Source organism: Eschrichtius robustus, chromosome 4 (genome assembly GCF_028021215.1).
Source record: "Eschrichtius robustus isolate mEscRob2 chromosome 4, mEscRob2.pri, whole genome shotgun sequence".
NCBI classification, from domain to species: domain Eukaryota; kingdom Metazoa; phylum Chordata; class Mammalia; order Artiodactyla; family Eschrichtiidae; genus Eschrichtius; species Eschrichtius robustus.
In genome coordinates this window covers 9,786,388-9,804,942 of record NC_090827.1, presented here as the reverse complement: position 1 = coordinate 9,804,942, position 18,555 = coordinate 9,786,388, and the positions used below count along the sequence as shown (strand labels likewise).

General features: G+C 40.0%; 1 protein-coding gene across 4 annotated transcripts in view; it reads left to right on the top strand.

The window, feature by feature from the left end:
- Positions 1-18,555, top strand: part of FAM13A (family with sequence similarity 13 member A) — a 342,137-nt gene that overhangs the window by 297,066 nt on the left and 26,516 nt on the right. For all 4 annotated transcript variants that reach the window (XM_068542447.1, XM_068542446.1, XM_068542445.1 and 1 more), the window contains 3 exons: positions 2,561-2,637; positions 3,018-3,060; positions 12,054-12,201. In XM_068542447.1, the coding sequence (XP_068398548.1) occupies positions 2,561-2,637; positions 3,018-3,060; positions 12,054-12,201 (268 nt within the window). The remainder of the gene's footprint in view (positions 1-2,560; positions 2,638-3,017; positions 3,061-12,053; positions 12,202-18,555) is intronic.

Here is an 18,555-nt window from a genome sequence, read left to right as displayed (position 1 = left end):
ACTACTTGTTTTAACCCTGGAAATCAGCTAAAATTTCTCACATTTCACACCTGCTTTTTGCAGAGCTTTCTATTGTAAAACATAGCTATCTTTTTTCTATAATTCTCAAAACCTGTATTGCTTAAATCTTGGTTCTTTCTGTTTTGGAAAAAAATCAGTCTTCTAACATTTTTCTAACTGAAGTATCTTTAAATTTATATAATAATATTATGGTTTATTTTTTCTTCTTTCTTTCTGAATATTTCTTAGCCTCAACCTGAAGGTTTTTTATTTCTTCTGAAATAGTCATTTGTATTTACTGTAATTATAAATGTATTTCATTGACAGTGTTTTAAAGTGATCTGAAGGTAGAGGGTTGTGCTTCCCCTAGGAATTCATGTTTCAGAGCATCAGGAAAACCTAATGCTATTGCACTAGATCTTACACTAAAGATTTTGATACTCTATTAAAGATTACCAATGAGAACAAAGATTCTTTGTCATAGATAGATCCCTCTATCAGGAAGATCGCATTCAGGTAATAAGAGCAACTACGCTTTGGCTTAATGAGAGCCATTTTAGAGAGGCCTCTTCTAACTCAAACTTTACAGGTATAAAAATGTAAGTATAATTGAATGTGGTTATAATTTTTTTTTAATTTCTCAGATCCATTCTAAAATTATCTAACTGTGTAAATTATCTAAACATGTAAATTGGTGTGCAGTAGTGGCAGACACAAACACTTTCTTACTAGTTCCTAGAACATCACCTTAACTGTGGGCAAGTAGCAGCAAAATATTTCCTTGGAGATTTCACAGTTTTAGAAGTTTCATAATTACATCAACAACAACAGCTACTATTCATTAAAAGTACAAGGTATTATTTTAATGCTTTACATGTATTATATCTCATTTAATCCTTATGACCACCCTGTGTTAAGTATTGTTGCCATCCCCCTTTTCCAGATGAGGAAACTGAGAGTCAAGTAGGGTCTTACAGTTGGTAAATGGTGGAGCTAAGATTCCAACCCAAACATTCTGGCTCCAAAGCCACCATGATAGCTATTATGGTATGCTGTCTCCCTTTGTTTTTATTCTTGATGGAGCCTAGGGTTTTTGTTTGTTTTTTGTGGCTGCGTTGGGTCTTTGTTGCTGTGCGCGGGCTTTCTCTAGTTGCAGCGGGGTGGGGGGGCTACTCTCCTTTGCGGTGCACGGGCTTCTCATTGCGGTGGCTTCTCTTGTTGCGGAGCACGGGCTCTAGGCGTGCGGGCTTCAGTAGCTGTGGTGCGCAGGCTCAGTAGTTGTGGCTCGCGGGCTCTAGAGCACAGGCTCAGTAGTTGTGGCGCACGGGCTTAGTTGCTCCGCGGCATGTGGGATCTTCCTGGACCAGAGATCAAACCCGTGTCCCCTGCATTGGCAGGCGGATTCTTAACCACTGCACCACCAGGGAAGTCCCGAGCCTAGGGTTTTAAACTTTAAGAATTCCAGACAAGTTGGCCACACCACCATAAATAGGAAATATTTATCCATTACCAAGCCAAAGATTAGTTATCCACTCTAATTATATGCTTATTTTGTGAAGATTTTTATATATGTCAATTTCATGGGATCATTGTGAACCTTAATCAGATATACTTTCCAATGGGCTTTTCATAAGGAGAGATTATAAACATGTAGATGAATACATGTTGCTTCACTATGTGTTCTTTATTTCGATAACACAGAGTACATGGATTGTGCTTAATGGTCTTTTAATGCAGGTATGAATCTTTGAGTTCAACGAAATTCGGTTCCAAATCTCCGAGGCAGCTCTGTATTTGGGTCTACCGAATGTAAACGAGCTCTTGTTTGCATATTTGTAATCTTCCTGCATGGGGACGGCTTACTTACTCTGTGCTCAGTCACCTGAGTTGTATTTAGAAACTGTTGGCCGTTTTTACAGAGGCAGTCAGAAAACCTTACAAATATACCTCCTGATAAGCATTAAGCCCTCTTGGTCAGCCTGAAATACACGCTATTTGAAGTAAGTTTCGTGTTTATATTTTTTTTCCGTCTTGGCTAATATAAAGATTAACATTAAATATCACAGAAAGAAAGGTTCTCAAGTTAACTCCGTGTCTTTTTATGGATATTTTATAGCTTAGATATAAGCTACATGTTACCCCAGATCACAGTGTCAATATATACTGAAAAGACGTTAAATAGGCAATGAATGTTACATTGGCTTCTGATTACATTAGAGGTCAGATTCCTCCAGTCTAGTTCTAATGCCACCCTGATATTCTGAGTCTGGGTTTTGTTTATGTTTAGCTATAAAATGTGGATAGTAACAAGAACGTTATAGGCCACAATGACCATTTCTATGCTGCTATCAGATATCTTTGTTAATGGAATGGTAAAGTTCAGCATATAATTTTATGCCAGCGGTGTATAATAAACTGTCGTAATTTTAAAGATAGGACTCTGATGACTAAAAGTAATATCTGCTTGTTATCTGCTGTTTCTATTTTAAAGAAAGGAGGGTCTGTTGTTGCATATGTCTTACCATTCCTACTGGGCAACTAATGGTTCGTTTTGTTACAGAATATGGAAAGTCTCAATCCCACACCATCTCATGAAAGGATTGGACCTGATGATGTTGAACTGATGTCCGATGGAAGGTAATTTTAGAGTTTTCTCCTTACACTGTTTATAAGAATGTGAATAGACTTTCTTTTTTCCATTTAGTGCAATGTGCATTGTAAGAACTAAAAAGAGTAGAATTAAAGGACTATATGTTTACCAACAGTATTTTATAGCGAGGAAAAATGTTTAAATGGAAAAATCTACCATGGTGCTGTTAAAGGCAGATAACCATATTCGTGTTTTGTGTTGTTTCTAGTTTTGTTTCGTTTTGATTAATTTTTTTGTTTTGTTTTTTGAATTTCATAAGAATTTTATTTAGAGCTGTTGAGCTTCTAAAATAAATGAAATCATAATTTCAATGAATGAAAAGCATTGTTATAAAACAGAATGACATTTTATGATATTTTGTTTGTAGCAAAGAAAATGAAAAGGACGGCAGACAGAACCAGCATTTTGAGGTGAGTAGCTAACAAGTAAGATTTTGACTGTGACAGGTCTGTTCCTACATTCTTGAGAGTTAGTGTGAAGTATTATTAGCTTATCAATAAGGGGTGATGACAGTCAGTGACGGGATTGTGATTGGTGAGAAAGACAAATGCCAAGATGTGAAGATTCCTTGAGAAATCATAAGAACTCCACTCTTTTGCTTTTTAAATTCTTTCATTTTGCTTGTGAAGATAAACTTTAATAGCATGGAGATTTCCCCTTAGGTTTTCCATAAAATAAGACAAAACAAAAAGCCAAAGCTACTAGTTTTATTTTCCATGATTTCATGCAGTTTTTAAGTGATTAAAATAAATAGTGAATTTTAGTGGATTTGTCAAAGAGATGATCTCATTAATTTTCAAATTAACATAAGATCAATTCAAGTTATTAAATCCAGTTCATTTTCTGAGTTTTGTGTCTTGTTTTAAGTAGACAACAGAGAAAAAATATCTAACTCCCTTCTGTGGTCTATATCTTAAAGTTTCGGTGACTTTCCTGGCTTTCCTGTTGTCCTCTGGGGGCATTGCCTTGCTGGCCCAAGTATTTGGTTTCCTTTGCTCCCGACGCTGGCTTCCATTCAATGTGCCGAGCCTCATTTTTCATTCATGCATGTGTATTGTAATCCAGTACTTCCACATGCTTCCAACTGCACCTTCAATCTTATTATCAGCTTTCTTTTTGGCAAGAATTAAAGCGTTTCTCAACCTGTCCTTGGATTCTGACTCTTGAGATATTAATTATACATAGAACTTCCCCTCTAACCCAGTGATTGTTAATCTTTTTTGGACACTAACCTAACTCACTGATGGGTTTATTCAGTAATATGTATTGAGTCCTACTATGTGCAGGTAATGTGCTCGGAGCTGGGATTTAATAACAGCTGCAGTTCCTACCTGCATAAAGTTTTCCAATCTAGCAAGTTAAGAATTCAAAAGCTATGGACCCCCTTCTTAGAAAAATGCCCACTCATGTAGAATTTGGCATAAAATTGCTAGAAATGAATGGCCACCTGACACCCCGCCTCCGCAACGTCCTAGACTCCTCATATCTCCTCTATGCAATTTCTCACGTGCACTCCTTCATTAACGCAGCCAGACGAAGGGAAGGGAAGCTGCTTCTTTTTGACTTTACAGCTTCTGAGCCACTGCTTTCATCGCTTATTTCCAACTCCTTTATGCTTCCTTCCTTGAGACCCAGGCAACAAGCAGACCTTCTTTCCTTGTCTCTAGTCACCTTTTTTCAGAGCACGGCGTCCCCATGGTAGTGTTGTTTTAGTTTCCTTCTGTTTCCTCCTTTCTCTGCTGTCTTCCTCTGCTCACAGCAAGCACCTACTCATCACGCCATTGAACCTGATTTTAAAGCAAATGGCTTTACCAGCCTCCTAGGGAGGTCTTCTCAGTTATTCCCTTTTATGCCTCTTACCATTTTAGGAGATAAAAGGGTAGAGAGCAGCCTTTGTGGATGAACTACGTAACTAACTCATAAATTCCAAGTGGCACCCAAACAAAATGCGTGCTGAACTCCGTTTACCTTGGTGTTTTTGTGGACAGCTCCCACAGCAGAGGATGCATCACGGGGAAAGAATCTCAAGTCTTTCTTCCGTGGGCCAGGATCTATTCTTACTTGTGTCACGCATGTGCATTTACCAATCAGCACCTAGCCCACTGTTGGCACTCCTGAAGCACTGACTATTAATAATCATTGGAATCATGGTAATTTCAGCTAGGAGATAAAATTAGGCAGTGAGTTAAAATCCAGACTAAGCTCTCTGTGTCGTCTTTCTTTCACAACTGTACCAGAGGAGGGAAAAAAGACATCACTCCACAAGATTAGGACTGTGTTTCTACTTGTGATGGCATGTGTCTCCTTCACTGAAAGAAATACATTTTATTATTGATGAAGGACTGTGAGAAGATCTGTCTTCCATTTTTAAACCTCTTTCCCTTGTTTACAGTCTATCATAATTTCCTACTTTTTAATATATGGAGCACTTTTTAGAACTTATACAACCCAAATAGTTAATCTGGTTTTCTGATAATATCGCACTAATTCCTAAACTTCAGAGATGGAAAGGAAGTCCAGAGGTTGGTTACCCCTAGTAGAATTCTGTTTGTTATTTTTTTCAAGTCTCCTGTAGCATCAGATTGAGATGCTAAAATTTACATGCCCACTGTGAATGGATATGATAAAGTTTCCAATTTCATTTTCCACTTAAGGCAGATCTTGTCCTCATTAATATTGCCCTTGACGTTTTCCCTTATAAACGCCCAGATTCATATACGGTAACACAGCAGATGACAGCTATTGCAGAAAGGTGCTTGGTCTTTCTTCTTTCACTGGTATTTTCATCAGAATGAGGAACATTAACCTTCAGCTTCACAGATGCTCCTCCCAGGGATACACAGGCAGAGAGAGGCTGGCTTAGAGTCTGCTGCTCAAAGGCAAATGCAGGCACAGCTGTGACTTTATTTTTTAAATAATCATTTCGCAGCCCTAAGTGTGTTTTTGTCTGAAGGCATGTATTGAAAAGTAAACATGGGCCTATACTTCGTTGCATGTCTTTTTACTTTCTTTTAATTATACAGCTAATCTTATCCAAGAACAGAGTCTGCTGAGATCTCGGATGGTCAATGAGAGTTTTCCATTTCTCTGTCATCTGAATTTCTTAATGTGGTTTGCGTTAAAATTTGTTTAGTGACACATTGGCGATGGGGAAAAAACGTTAGAGTCACTTCAAAATGTCAAAAATTTAAGTATGATTTCTTCCGCTAAGTTTTGGAAAGGCTGACATTTTAATAAAATACCATTTGGGCTGGATGAAATAGGATAACATGTGCAAGAGCTTAAGCCCCCTGTTCCCTGAGCCCGTGGAGTTCAAAGACTTTGTTCTGTTTGTTTTTAAACTCGTTTGACAACTGGAAGTATCCAGGAGAGAGGTTGTCCTTAAAACTAGCAATTTCTAGATTCTGAAAGATAACACTGAAAAATTTTCAGAGTTCAGTTTACAATGGAGTTTATACTTTATGCTTCAATTTGATTCCTTTCAATAAGTTATTTTCTATTGTGGAAATATTTTAGGCTTCCGTATAAAATCCAGAATAGTAAAATTATAACCTTATACTTAATCTTTTTGTGAAAAAAGCAAAACATGTAAAAATTATTAAGTACATGGGTGGGTATTACATTACCTGGAAGAGGTCATTGTAGTCAGAAGTTTAAGGTTAATGAAGTGTTAAATTCTTTCAAGATATTTTTACATTCTTTATGCTTTCTAAGCCTACTGCTTAAAAGAGCTTAGAGGCATACCTTTGATAACAAACAGGACATTCATAATAAACAAAAGACTATTTCCCTTTTTCTTATCCTGCTTCAAAAAAAAAAAAAAAGTGAGGAGAGAAGATAAGACTTTCTAATCAAGCGTAAGAATTAATATGAATTGTCACAAGAGCTTAAATGCAGGCTTTTATTTGCCCTGAGAAGGTTTGAGATAAATTCTGAAATATCCCTGTCAACAAGTGTTTATGAAATGGATGACTGTTATTTCAGCTTCACTGTATATCATGGAAGCTTTAGGATTTGTTACTGGCTTTAATATCAGAACCAGAAAAAATTTAAAAGCTCTATTTGTTTAGATTCATTTCCAATTCCATCCAGTCTTGAAAGGGCTACAGAAGCTTCGTGATTCAGATGAATTTGGGGAATTTGTTATGTTCCTTTTCCTTTATTGTCAAGCCAAACAGTAAATGTTTATACTTCCATGTGGCGCTTCTGTTAACTCTGTGTGGTTTCTTCCTGTGCGCACTGCCTTGTGCAGGGCACTGATAGTGTCCTGCCCCGCTCTGGTGAGCTAGTAGTTACGCTGCTTATCCAAATCCTGTGTAGGGAGGGAGAAGGGGTAGAACAAAAATTCACCAGCGACTTGATGCCAGGGAAAGAGCAGGATCAATAAAGTCAGGATAGAAAAAGCCGGGCCCAGCCAGACAGGGACAAGTCTTAACGGGGCTCAGGTGGATGGGCTAGTAGTTAATGGTTCCTCTACCTGAATGTGAAATGTCACCTGCAGCCCCAGGCAAAATGAGCTCTCTCTTATTTGCCCTCTAGCACCCTGTGTTTTTCTTTTATAAAATGCATGTGACTTGACACTTACGTGATCAGTGAATCCCTTCCACACCAAATCCCCTATCTTGTTAATCCCTTTAATTCCAGTACCTAGCACGTAGTACATGTTCAATAAACACTTGCCAGATGACTGAATGGGAAGGGGAGGTAGCGTATAAATGGAATTAGCATTTCTTCTACAGTTATTATGGGCTAGCTGTTTTTACGCTACATGTTTTTCACTTAATCTTCACAACTTTATGAAGTTTTGTTCCTCTATGAGAGAAAAAGCATCTCAAGTACAAAGAAGTTTTACTCATTGAACATCTTGCAACTGGTCCCCTGTTTTTGAACTCCAGTCTCTTACTCTAAAACCCATATCTGACATACCATATCGTCTCTCCAAAGAGCCAGTCCCTCAGTTTATTTCATTACATGAATATTTAGCATGTTTTCATATGGTACCACATTTTGGACAAGGGTTTAGTGTGTGACATCACAGCACAAGGACCTCTGAGTTGATACGTGTGAAATGAATGTATTTACCCTGATTTAACTGAAGATACAATTTGTATAAACAACAAAAGTTGAAACCAAAAATATTTTGGTATTTAAGAATGTCCTTGACATTTTAACAGTAATGATCTAGTAGGAGAAACAGACAAGCAAGTAGACAGGCACAGTACTCTAAATAAGCACTGTTAGAGAGTGGGGAACAACCTGGTGAGGTGCCTCACCCAGACGAGCCTGACAAACATTTGAAGGAGGAGTAGTCTTTTGCTAGTGTATTGCTGTAGAGCCTATATAGCCTCCGAGCAGTATCCTTATTAGCTCCATGTGCCTGTAAACCGTGGGACCACACCAGCAGCCCACTCTGCAACCACAGGCAAGGTGACTGTGTCTGGTTCAGAGATCAGCGGGGCCAGAAACTGGGAATCAGGCCTCCAGATGCAGCAGGCAAGTGAATGAGCAGCCTCGGGGGCTGCTCGGAGCGCAGCAGCGCAGGACCACGTGTGTGGATGCGCTGGTGAGGGAGCCCTGCCAGGTGAGTCCGTGGCTGTGCGAGCTCTTGTGCGTTTATGTAGGACTCATCCCTCCCTTGCTGTGCAGATCAGCCAGGGGGTCCAGAAGCTCATGTCAGTTAACGTAGGTCTGCAGTGTGAATGATATCCCGTTATACATGGCACAGTGCACGTTCTAAACACGCAAAAATGACGGCCCTGACTGGCCTCTGCTTGACTCCAGATACAGGGACCTCTTTGCTGTTCCTCAACATGTACGAGATGACCATGCCTCAGGGCCTTTGCACTTGCTTTCCTTCTTCCTGGAATGCTCTTCCCACAGAAGAGCATCTCCTTCGTGTCTCTGCTCACATGTCACCTTATTGGAAAGACTGTCCCTGGCCACCCAATAAAAAGCAGGCCGTGGCCCATAACCTCCATCATCCTCCTTACCCTGCTGTGTTTTCTCCATGTCCATATCACTACCTGACTTTTTTTTTCTTTATTAACTGTCCCCTTCTTTAAGATTTATTAGGACAGAGACTTTATTTGGGCCACTGAAATTTCTCCAACATCTAAAAGACTGTCAAGCCCACAGAAGGCCCTCAAAAATTATTTCTTAGATGAATGAGTAAATAAATTTTCTCTTTGTGTCTCTAGCACCTGACATATAATAGACAGCCCTGTATTATATGTATATAATATGTGATATATATCCTTATACTTGAATAAACTAGTACAATTTTGGCCTGATTCTCTTTGTTAGAATAATAGAGTCCTATCAAGGTTGTCTATCCCGACATCCTACCCAGGGCAGTAATCGCTCCCTCTCCTGCATTTCTGACTCCCAGACTTTACTCGAACACCGTGAGGGGCAGCTCACCAATTCACAAGGTGGTCTGCTGTGGCCTCACACCACAGTCGCGTTTCCAGAGCTCCACTGAGCATAGTTGAACCTGCGCCGCTAAACACCAGCCCCCCTGCTTTCAGAGAGCTTGCATGTCTCACACAGAGCCCGGCACAGAGCGGGTGCACCAACCCACTGTTGTTGGAGGAGTGAGTAAACCCATACGTTCTGGAGGAAGAAACTAAGGAAGAATTTTCTAATTTTAATTTTCTTACTTTGTGGTTGGTGCTAATTTGGATGTGGCAGTCATAAAAAGTGCACGTTTTAAATTAGCTTGTGTGTTTGTGGAACTGGGGGATTTTATACATGTTGTGTCAAGCACTGCAGGGCTCTTGAGTGCCCTGAGGGGACACAGGGGGAGCAGAGCCAGTGACTGGTGTAGCAGGGGGTGCTGGCTGTTTGTGAGCCCGGCTTGAGGCCTGTGGGTCTTCCCGGCAGCGTGCATTCCCATGCCCGAGGCATCAGCCTGGAAAACGCACATTTCTCCACGGAGTCGGTTGTTTAAATCCTTCAGTGGCTTTCCGTTATCTACCGCAGGATAAAATGCACACTTAGCCCAGTATGCAGGGCCTCTGGCAGCCCGGCCTCTGCTCCTCCGACCCCCTCGTCATCGGTGCTGAGGGCCGGCACCCAAGCCTTGTGTCTCCCGTGGTCACCGTCCCCCACTCCTGCCCGCCTCTGCTCCCCCTCCTCTCTGTATGAAGTGCCCTCCTTCCCAGCCCCTCTGGCCCACACAGCCCCCAAACGCTGTTGTCGATCCATGATGGGAACGCAAGTGACTCTCTTCTCCAATCATTTTTCATAACGCGTCTGGGACTCTGCCCCGCCCTGTCGTCGCATGTTTCACCTTGAATTGCAGTTTATATGCCTCATCTCCCACTCCTCTCCCGAGCATTTTGAGGTGTAGCAATATTTTACTCATCCTCCTGCGGTGCCTAATAATAATGAAAAGAGGGATCGCTTCCATTTGTGTGTCTGTGCTCCAGGCACCATGCTAGAGGCCTTGCACACCTTCTCTCAGATCTTCAAAGGAACCTCGCAAGGTTAGTGTTTTTAATGCCGTTTTATAGATTAGGAAGCGGAGGCTCAGAGGAGTGAAAAGGCTCAGCTAGGGCCCCGAGCTGCTAAATGTCAGCCCCACTTCAATCCCAGGTCTGCCCGGAAGGAAAATGCACGTCCGCTCCTCTGCTGGTCAGTGGCTTCAAAGACGTTCCTCGTGAAGAAAGTGCCATACTTACAACATGGAATCATATTTCTTATATTCTTCCCTTTTGTATGTCTCTAAGTGTAACAATTATTAGAGATCTTTATTGAGAAAATGTTTATTTGCTGTATGAGGTTCTAACACACACACACACACACACACACACACACACACACACACGATAGGTGACTAACTGATGCTGTAACTTTTAGAAAGCTGAGCACCAGATTGGGTCATTCAACTCCGTCTACTTAGGATTCAGCTCAGGGAACAAATGATTTTTGTGACATAAATGCATAATCTGTGTGTTTTTTTTCCCTACAGTAGACAAGCAGAATTTTTAAAGTGTCTTAAAGCCCCAGATTTACTTAGCATTTCCATCTGACTTCAGTAGCTTATCATGAACTGATTGGTGATATTTCATTTTATCCCAAATGTGAAGAGAATGCTTCATTTCATGGAGATATAGTAGTAAAAGCCTTATCTATTCCCCTGGTGATATCAAAGTAGGGTGAATAGCTATTAAAAGGAGGTAGAAATCTTAGTACTGCTTTGTTTTAAGCATAAGAACATTTCTCATACATTAACAGAATCATTTATGATTTCCATATGTTTTTGGTTTTTTTATTTAATGATGGTATGTTTGCTAAAATAAATTTCCAGTTATTCTCAGAGAAAATCTTTTGTACAGATCTGTGCTACTTGAGAAATGTGTTTTGAGGCAACACTTTTATTTATAATTTTATGAGAGAGGAGAGTATGGCAGTGGTTGGGTTTACCCGATGCCAAAGGACAAGGTAAAAAAGACTAAATTTCAATGCAGTTTTTTAAACATAAAATCACTTAGTTAAAATAGCAGCCTTTGGGGGAGAGTTTTCCCATCCCCCAGACATCCTAGTCTGGTGTGCGTGCCACCAATAAACAAAACCAAGAAAACAAGCGACAGTTGCATATTTGTAAGATATAAATTATGCATCACTGACTTGCCAGCTCTTGCCTTTTTACTTAAAAAAAAAAAAAAAAAAAAAGTCGTGCTCCCTGTGTAATTTTGGCTCATTTCCAGAGTGTGTATTCCTTACTGCTTAGCTGCGACACCAGACCCCCTTGCTGTTTGAATTTGCGCAACAATGCATACCCAGAGCTCCTCCATAAATAGCCTGTTCTCCCCACGCTCGAGGCAAAAACAACCACAGGAAATCTGGGAATGTGCAGCTAGCCCCGCTTAATTGATCTAAGCCTGCAGGGCCAGCAGGAGAGCACGCGTGTACACAGCCTCCGCCCCTGGCCCTGCAGCACTGTTTACCTAAGGGGCAAAGAAGTCTGCGTGCAGGAGACACCATGTTGCTGCTACAGCCTTGGCAACAGCACTAGCTGAGTTTTTGGGTTTTTGTTTACAGTCTGGAGAGCCATACTCCTTTAAGGAAACACAAACTCCTTTTCCCTCCTTCCTGGCCCCAGTCGGTAATCATCCAGACTGTCAGCTGCCAGCAGTTATCAGGAAGAACAGCCCTCGGAAAACATCTTGTCTTTCTTCCAGAAGCAAAGTTAAAGGAGCGCAGATGGATGGTCGCTTTTTGCGTGCAAGTGGCCAGCTAGCATCCAGGGGGCATCAAGCTCTGATTTCGGTTTCCGTGCCGGGGACATCAGCAGCTGTGGCTTGGGAGGAGGTTTCACCCAGCAGGAGTGGAATTGCTGCGGACGTTTGGGGGTTTTGATGAGCAGCGGAGATTTGGGGACGTTGTGCTGTTGTTGCAGGAACCCACCATGAAGATCCAAGAGCATCCCAGCGTACCTGACAGCAAGCTGCAGAGGACTCCCAATGCTGATGACCAGCCAGAGAGCTTTGTCTCCGGAGCGCCTGAGCTGGACCTGACCGCGTTGTGTGATGAGAAGAGCTGGGAAGGTAAGGTCGTCTGATGTTTGGATGATTTAATGCTGGAGAAGCATATGTACATTAGCAGAAAGGAGAAGCATGTTGGATGTGTGGGTGAGAGCGAGAGCTATGTGTGCAGAAGTAAACCACATTTCCAAATGACTGAAAATCCTTCCCCGGACGTAGGAATGTGTCACATTCAGTGTCGCCAAGACTAACTGCAATCTATGAAAGAAAATGTGCTTATCCTTTATTATAGTGTCACCTTGCAGTCCTTTTTTTTTTTTTTTTTTTTTTCATTTTGACTCTCCAGGGGTGCTGATGTGTGAGTGCCTTTTTCCCTCTAGGAGTACCAAGCTGAGTAATAGGGAACTGGTGTGCCTTTCGGATTTGCTGTCAGTGTAACTGCTTCCCCCTGCTACATGCCCACCATCCACCTCCTTCGTTAAGTCTCCTCCCCATTTTTCAAGATTATTTTGATTTGCTTTGATTCTATGTTTGTTTTTATGGATAGAATTTTTAAATCCAGGTTAGCAAACATAAGGAATTTGCTTATCAAGAAAGCACTGAATAAAAGCGCTTCTTCTTGAAAGCCTGTAATACATTGCTTTAGATTGGTTTTCCTACAGATTTTTGACAGAAACGTTAGAAATTTACTTCTGCAGAAGAAGAGGGTATCCTCATCTTGTCAAAACTGTATTTCAGGGAGGATCCTGCAGCAGTTCTGTCAAGCTGCTGTTCTTCCATTTTCCGTGTGTCTGCATCCAAACATATCAGTGTGTGTCCAAAATAAGTGCCCATCTGCCTCTAGGCCGTATGTGTGTTTGAAGGCTACAGAGAGGGAGAAATTGCGCTCCTGAGTCCAGAACAGCAGCCTGATTTAACACAATGACTTAGCAGAGAATTACAACTATTAAAAAAAATCAGTCTTTTTCAAAAGCACCTGAGTTTCTTGTCTTCTGCCCACCCCTTTTTAACCAAAAAGTATTCATTATGTTAATGATCTTAGATGAAGGACCAAAAGATGATCTAAAAAGATCACAAGGTGAAAAATAGTAGCACCCATTATGCTCCTTGCATCCAGGGCTTTAGGGAAACAAAATCAAACTGTTTTTTATTCTAATTTTCCCTCTTTGCAATCTCAGAGACATGTTCTAGTTCTTTTTGTTGTTGTTGTTTTGTTTTGTTCTCCCCATGTAATTAAGCAGTGGATCTGAGATTTTGTCAGATCTTCCCAGCTCATAATATGTCCACTGGGGGAAGAATTCAGGGTTTTTTGTTTTGTTTTTAGGTGATACATTCCTGGCTAGCGTTTGTTGTTGTTCTTTTGTGTACTTTGAAATAATCAGGTGTGCTTTTAATTCGTACATTAAAAACAACCTTACCACCCCACCAAAAAGTCCCATGGTAGCCACTGTCACCCAGATAAAACAAAAACAGTAGCCAAAATAAATGCTATATTTGGGTTTCAAGAATATGGTCTCCTCATATCATTAACATACAGCTCTAGATAAAAGCTAGGATTTTTGGTCAGAATTCAAATTGGCCATATTATCTTGATGATTTATTGAGGAAAGGGGAAGGTAGGTTCTTCCTCCTCCTACTGAAGTGGACTCAGGTGTTGGATTATTTTTACTTTGGTTAATCATAAATTTATAGTCTCTTCCAGCACACTTAAAGAAGCTAAATATAAAGCTGAAAAATCTCTCCAGAGTGGTTGAAAGCTAACTTACTGTTTCCTTAAAACTATTTCATCACTTAATGTAAAGAACTTTCTGCCAGATAAAAAATAATATGAAGGGACCAACATTTTATTATATTTTGTATGGGAAAACTAGATGAAATTTTTAAAGCTTATGGCGAGAAAGAAATACATTTTACTGTGCTTGGGAATGTGAATTGTGTTATCCATGTAATTTATGAAATGAGTTGTTTTAACTTTTTTTTTTTTTTTTTTTTTTTTTGCCGATTACTGCGTTTGTCATTGAACTTGCATATCTCAGAAATCTACGTGGATTCATTTCAAGGCTGTTTAGATCCTTTGGTTACTGCTTTCAGTATATTTATATATGTATTCATTTATTTTCAATGTCCACTTTACATTATAGCAGTAATATAGCTGTAAGTAGAGTCAAAATGAAGGAACTTTTGCCTAAAGCGTGGCTAAGATGAGAGCAGTCAGTTCAGTCACTAAAATATCACCTTTTTCGTGATCACCTTTTTCAGTCACTAAATTTCCACCTTTTTGGTGGAAAGCCACCAAACAAAATGGTGGCTTTCCAGTAAGGAATTAACTCTGCACTAATTTAAACTGTGAATGTGAAACCAGTGCAACAAAATATATAAACAAAAGTAGTCGTTACCGAAACCATACGAGCCAGTATCCATCGATAGGTCTCCGTCACTAGTCTCCAGACCACCACGTAGTGTCACGCCCTCTTTTTGGTTTGCGTATTCTCCATCCGCAAGCCATCGTTCATTCTCATTCACAGAACATCAGGTGAGACAGTACTTAATGACCAGCCTGCTGGTACTTCTCTCTGCCGTGTATGCTTCCACATGGGAATGATGTTCTCTGGCTTCTGGGGCGTATGGTATCAGGGAAATAAAAAGAAAAATGAAACAGACAATAGGTTCCATAGGCTACATAAGAGTGGAACCCTCTCAAAGTGAATGTAGGATCACGGTCTAGTTGTGCCTGTTGACAGATAAATAATACACGCTTGATCTTTTTTTTTCCCTCTGCGTGTAGCTATGTATTAGGGCACATTATTTGATCTGTCCACATGACGGCAACATCATGATCCCTAGTACTAGGGTTTCCACTCTCCACAACTAAATGGATATACAAATCAAATGAACTAGTCTTCGTTATTTAAAGTCCTTGAAAGTTACATAATTAGAATGTTCCTAATCAGCCGATTCATGTTGATTTGGGGGTGCCCCTTGTGGAAGTCCTGAGATGTAAACACTTGGTTACTCTGTTAGATTTGTCCTGGTGAAATCAAGTTTTAAAGAACATTTTTTAAAGGACACAGAATACTTCAGATACCTTATTCATCACTTACTGCTTATCAAAAATAACTGTAGAAAGGAAATTCTCTAATAAAAAAAATGATAGAGAAGCAAGGGATCTTAAAGATCTTACAATTGAGCCCTCCCATTATACAGCTAAGAAAGCTGAGGCCAAAAGAGGCAAAATGATGATTCAAGATCACTAAGTCTCCTGACTTCCACCCGGATGCCTCTTTCTAAGCAGTGCCAGTCCAGCATCGCGGCAGGCAGCAGACCATGAGGTGAAGAGGCAGACACACCCAGAGTTCACGTCCCGGCTCTACCACTTAGCCAGCTTTGTGGACAAGGTAGTCAGCACGTCTCAGTTTTGGCCTCAGCTTCCCCATCTGGTAATAGGTGACACAGTACGCAATAACGTGTAGTCACTATAGTAGTATCTACTTAGTATGTTTTTGCGGGATTAAATGAGCTAACATGTGCAGAGTACGCAGCACAGGCACTTGATGGGCACTGAGTGAGTGTCCGTTGATGTTGTTTTTTTGTTTGTTTTAACTTTTTATTTTCTATTGGAGTGTAGCCGATTAACAATGTTGTGATAGTTTCAGGTGCACAGCAAAAGGACTCAGCCATGCATATACACGTATCCATTCTCCCCCAAACTCGCCTCCCATCCAGGCTGCCACATAACATGAAGCAGAGTTCCCCGTGCTGTACAGTAGGTCCTTGTTGGTTATCCATTTTAAATATAGCAGTGTGTACACGTCAATCCCAAACTCCCTAACTATCCCTTCCCCCCATGCTTCCCCCCAGTAACCATAAGTTTGTTCTGTAAGTCTGTGAGTCTGTTTCTGTTTCGTAAATAAGTTCATTTGTATCATTTCTTTTTAGATTCCGCATATAAGGGATGTCATACAATGTATCTCTTTCTCTGTCTGACCTACTTCACTCAGTAGGACAAACATGCACCCCAATGTTCATTGCAGCACTGTTTACAATAGCCAAGACATGGAAGCCACCTAAATGTCCATCGACAGAGAAATGGAAAAAGAAGATGTGGTACATATATACACTGGAATATTACTCAGCCATTAAAAAGAATAAAATAATGCCATTTGCAGAACATGGATGGACCTAGTTGATGTTATTTTGGATCGATGGCTACTAAGTTTCCCTCTAACTCTGATAGTTCGGGAGACTATGGGAACAATGTAATAGGACAGCCATTGTTCTAAGATTAAATTCTGGAATTCTAAGGAAAATTTTATGAAAGGATCCCCCCAGGGAAGACCCCCCCACCAGTGGGGCTTCCATGGTTCTGTATCTGGGATGTGCAGGGACCTCCAATACTGCTGAGTGGCCTTCTGGGAAGACAGTGTGACATCATGACAAGTAGGAATGACTCTAAACAGCATATACATAGGTGGTAATGAGACATGGAAGACATCAGCTCCCTTAATTCTGTGCAGATTTCTTAGAGATAAATCATCAGCAGTCAGTTTTCTTTGTGTAGTAAATGGGTCCAGCCCTCTAAGCAGAGAGGAGCTGTATGTCCCAGTGATCACATTAACATCAGTCAGAGTCGCATTCCCTCTTCCTGCAGTGAATCTCCTTTATTTCCATGTGCGCTGTAGTGTGTCTGAACTGGAACTCCCCCAGGATCTCTTCTTTTTTATTACTTAGGTAGCAAGCATACAGCTTTTGTCTCTGTTATTTCTGACCTGCTGTGATGTCAGCTAACCTGGGCGGATTAATTTTTAATAGATGTGTCACACTTAAGTCCAGAGTTCTTTGTGACCAGACACATGGCTAAAATCAAAACCACCGTACCCAGGGAATTCCGGTCCAGATATGAAAACGCTTTTGTTTTATGTGGTCCTTTAAGATGAAAATCCAGTTTGAAGCCTCAACTCTTTTCTGTTTTCCTTTGAATAATTGTCTTGCAATATCCTTGTCTGTTTCATTGCTCTAGAATTACTGATTAAAATATAAAATATTTCCCAAGCCCTCAGTTGGGAATGGTCAGTGAACACAGTCTCAAACTGGCTCTCTAAGCAGGTAGGTAATGCATAGGACATACTATCACGGACTACAGGATTGTTCTCGGTTTGTTCTTGTTATTCTACTTGAGTGCCAACTATCAAAACATGAGATAGCCTTGTATTCTTAGATCACTTCAAACTAAAACAGAGGAATAGTTGGTCTTACTGATTCTTTAGTTATATTGAACTATGTATTACATGTAATTATATAACTCTTTTGAATAGGAGCCTTAAATTATAAGACTGTATAGAATTAAAGAAAGAGAGAAAAAGGAGAGAGAAATCATATAAGCATTTCATGTTGCATAGGTGAGAAACTTCTGTCTGCAGCTCATGATGAAACATGTCTTTTTATTTTGTTAAGGTTGAAATTCTTTTTTTTCCTTAACATCTTTATTGGAGTATAATTGCTTTACAATGGTGTGTTAGTTTCCGCTTTATAACAAAGTGAATCACCTATATATATACATATATCCTGTCTCCCTCCCACCCTCCCTATCCCATCCCTCTAGGTGGTCACAAAGCACCGAGCTGATCTCCCTGTGCTATGCGGCTGCTTCCCACTAGCTATCTGTTTTACATTTGGTAGTGTATATAAGTCCATACCACTCTCTCACTTCGTCCCAGCTTATAAGGTTGAAATTCTTAATGGTCTTATATTTCTCATTTTTAAATAAGTGAATTTCCTAGAGCGTATCATACCAAGTGAACTAAGTCAGACAGAGAAAGACAAATGTCATATGATACCACTAATATGTGGAATCTAGAAAAATGATACAAATGAACTTATTTACAAAACAGAAATAAACTCACAGACATAGAAAACAACCTTATGGTTACCAAAAGGGAAGGCGGATGGGGAGGGATAAATTAGGAGTTTGGGATTAACAGATACAAACTACTGTATATAAAATAGGTAAACAATTGTAAATCAGTTATAATTCTATAAAGATGTTAAATAATAATAATAATAAATAAATAAATGAATAAATAAATAAAATAGATAAACAGCTAGGACCTTCTGTATAGCACAGGAAACTATATGCAGTATCTTATAATAACCTATAATGGAAAAGAATCTGAAAAAGAATATACGTGTGTGTGTGTGTGTGTGTGTGTGTGTGTATATATGTATACATATATATATATATATCTGAATCACCTTGCTATACACCTGAAATTAACACAACATTGTAAACCAACTATACTTCAATTAAAAAATAAACAGAATCATACAGTAAAAAGTAAAAGTTTAAAAAGTGAATTCAAGAGACAATGTCACCCATAAGCTAGAATTTCTTCAGCCATGCACTTTATATATACCACTGGT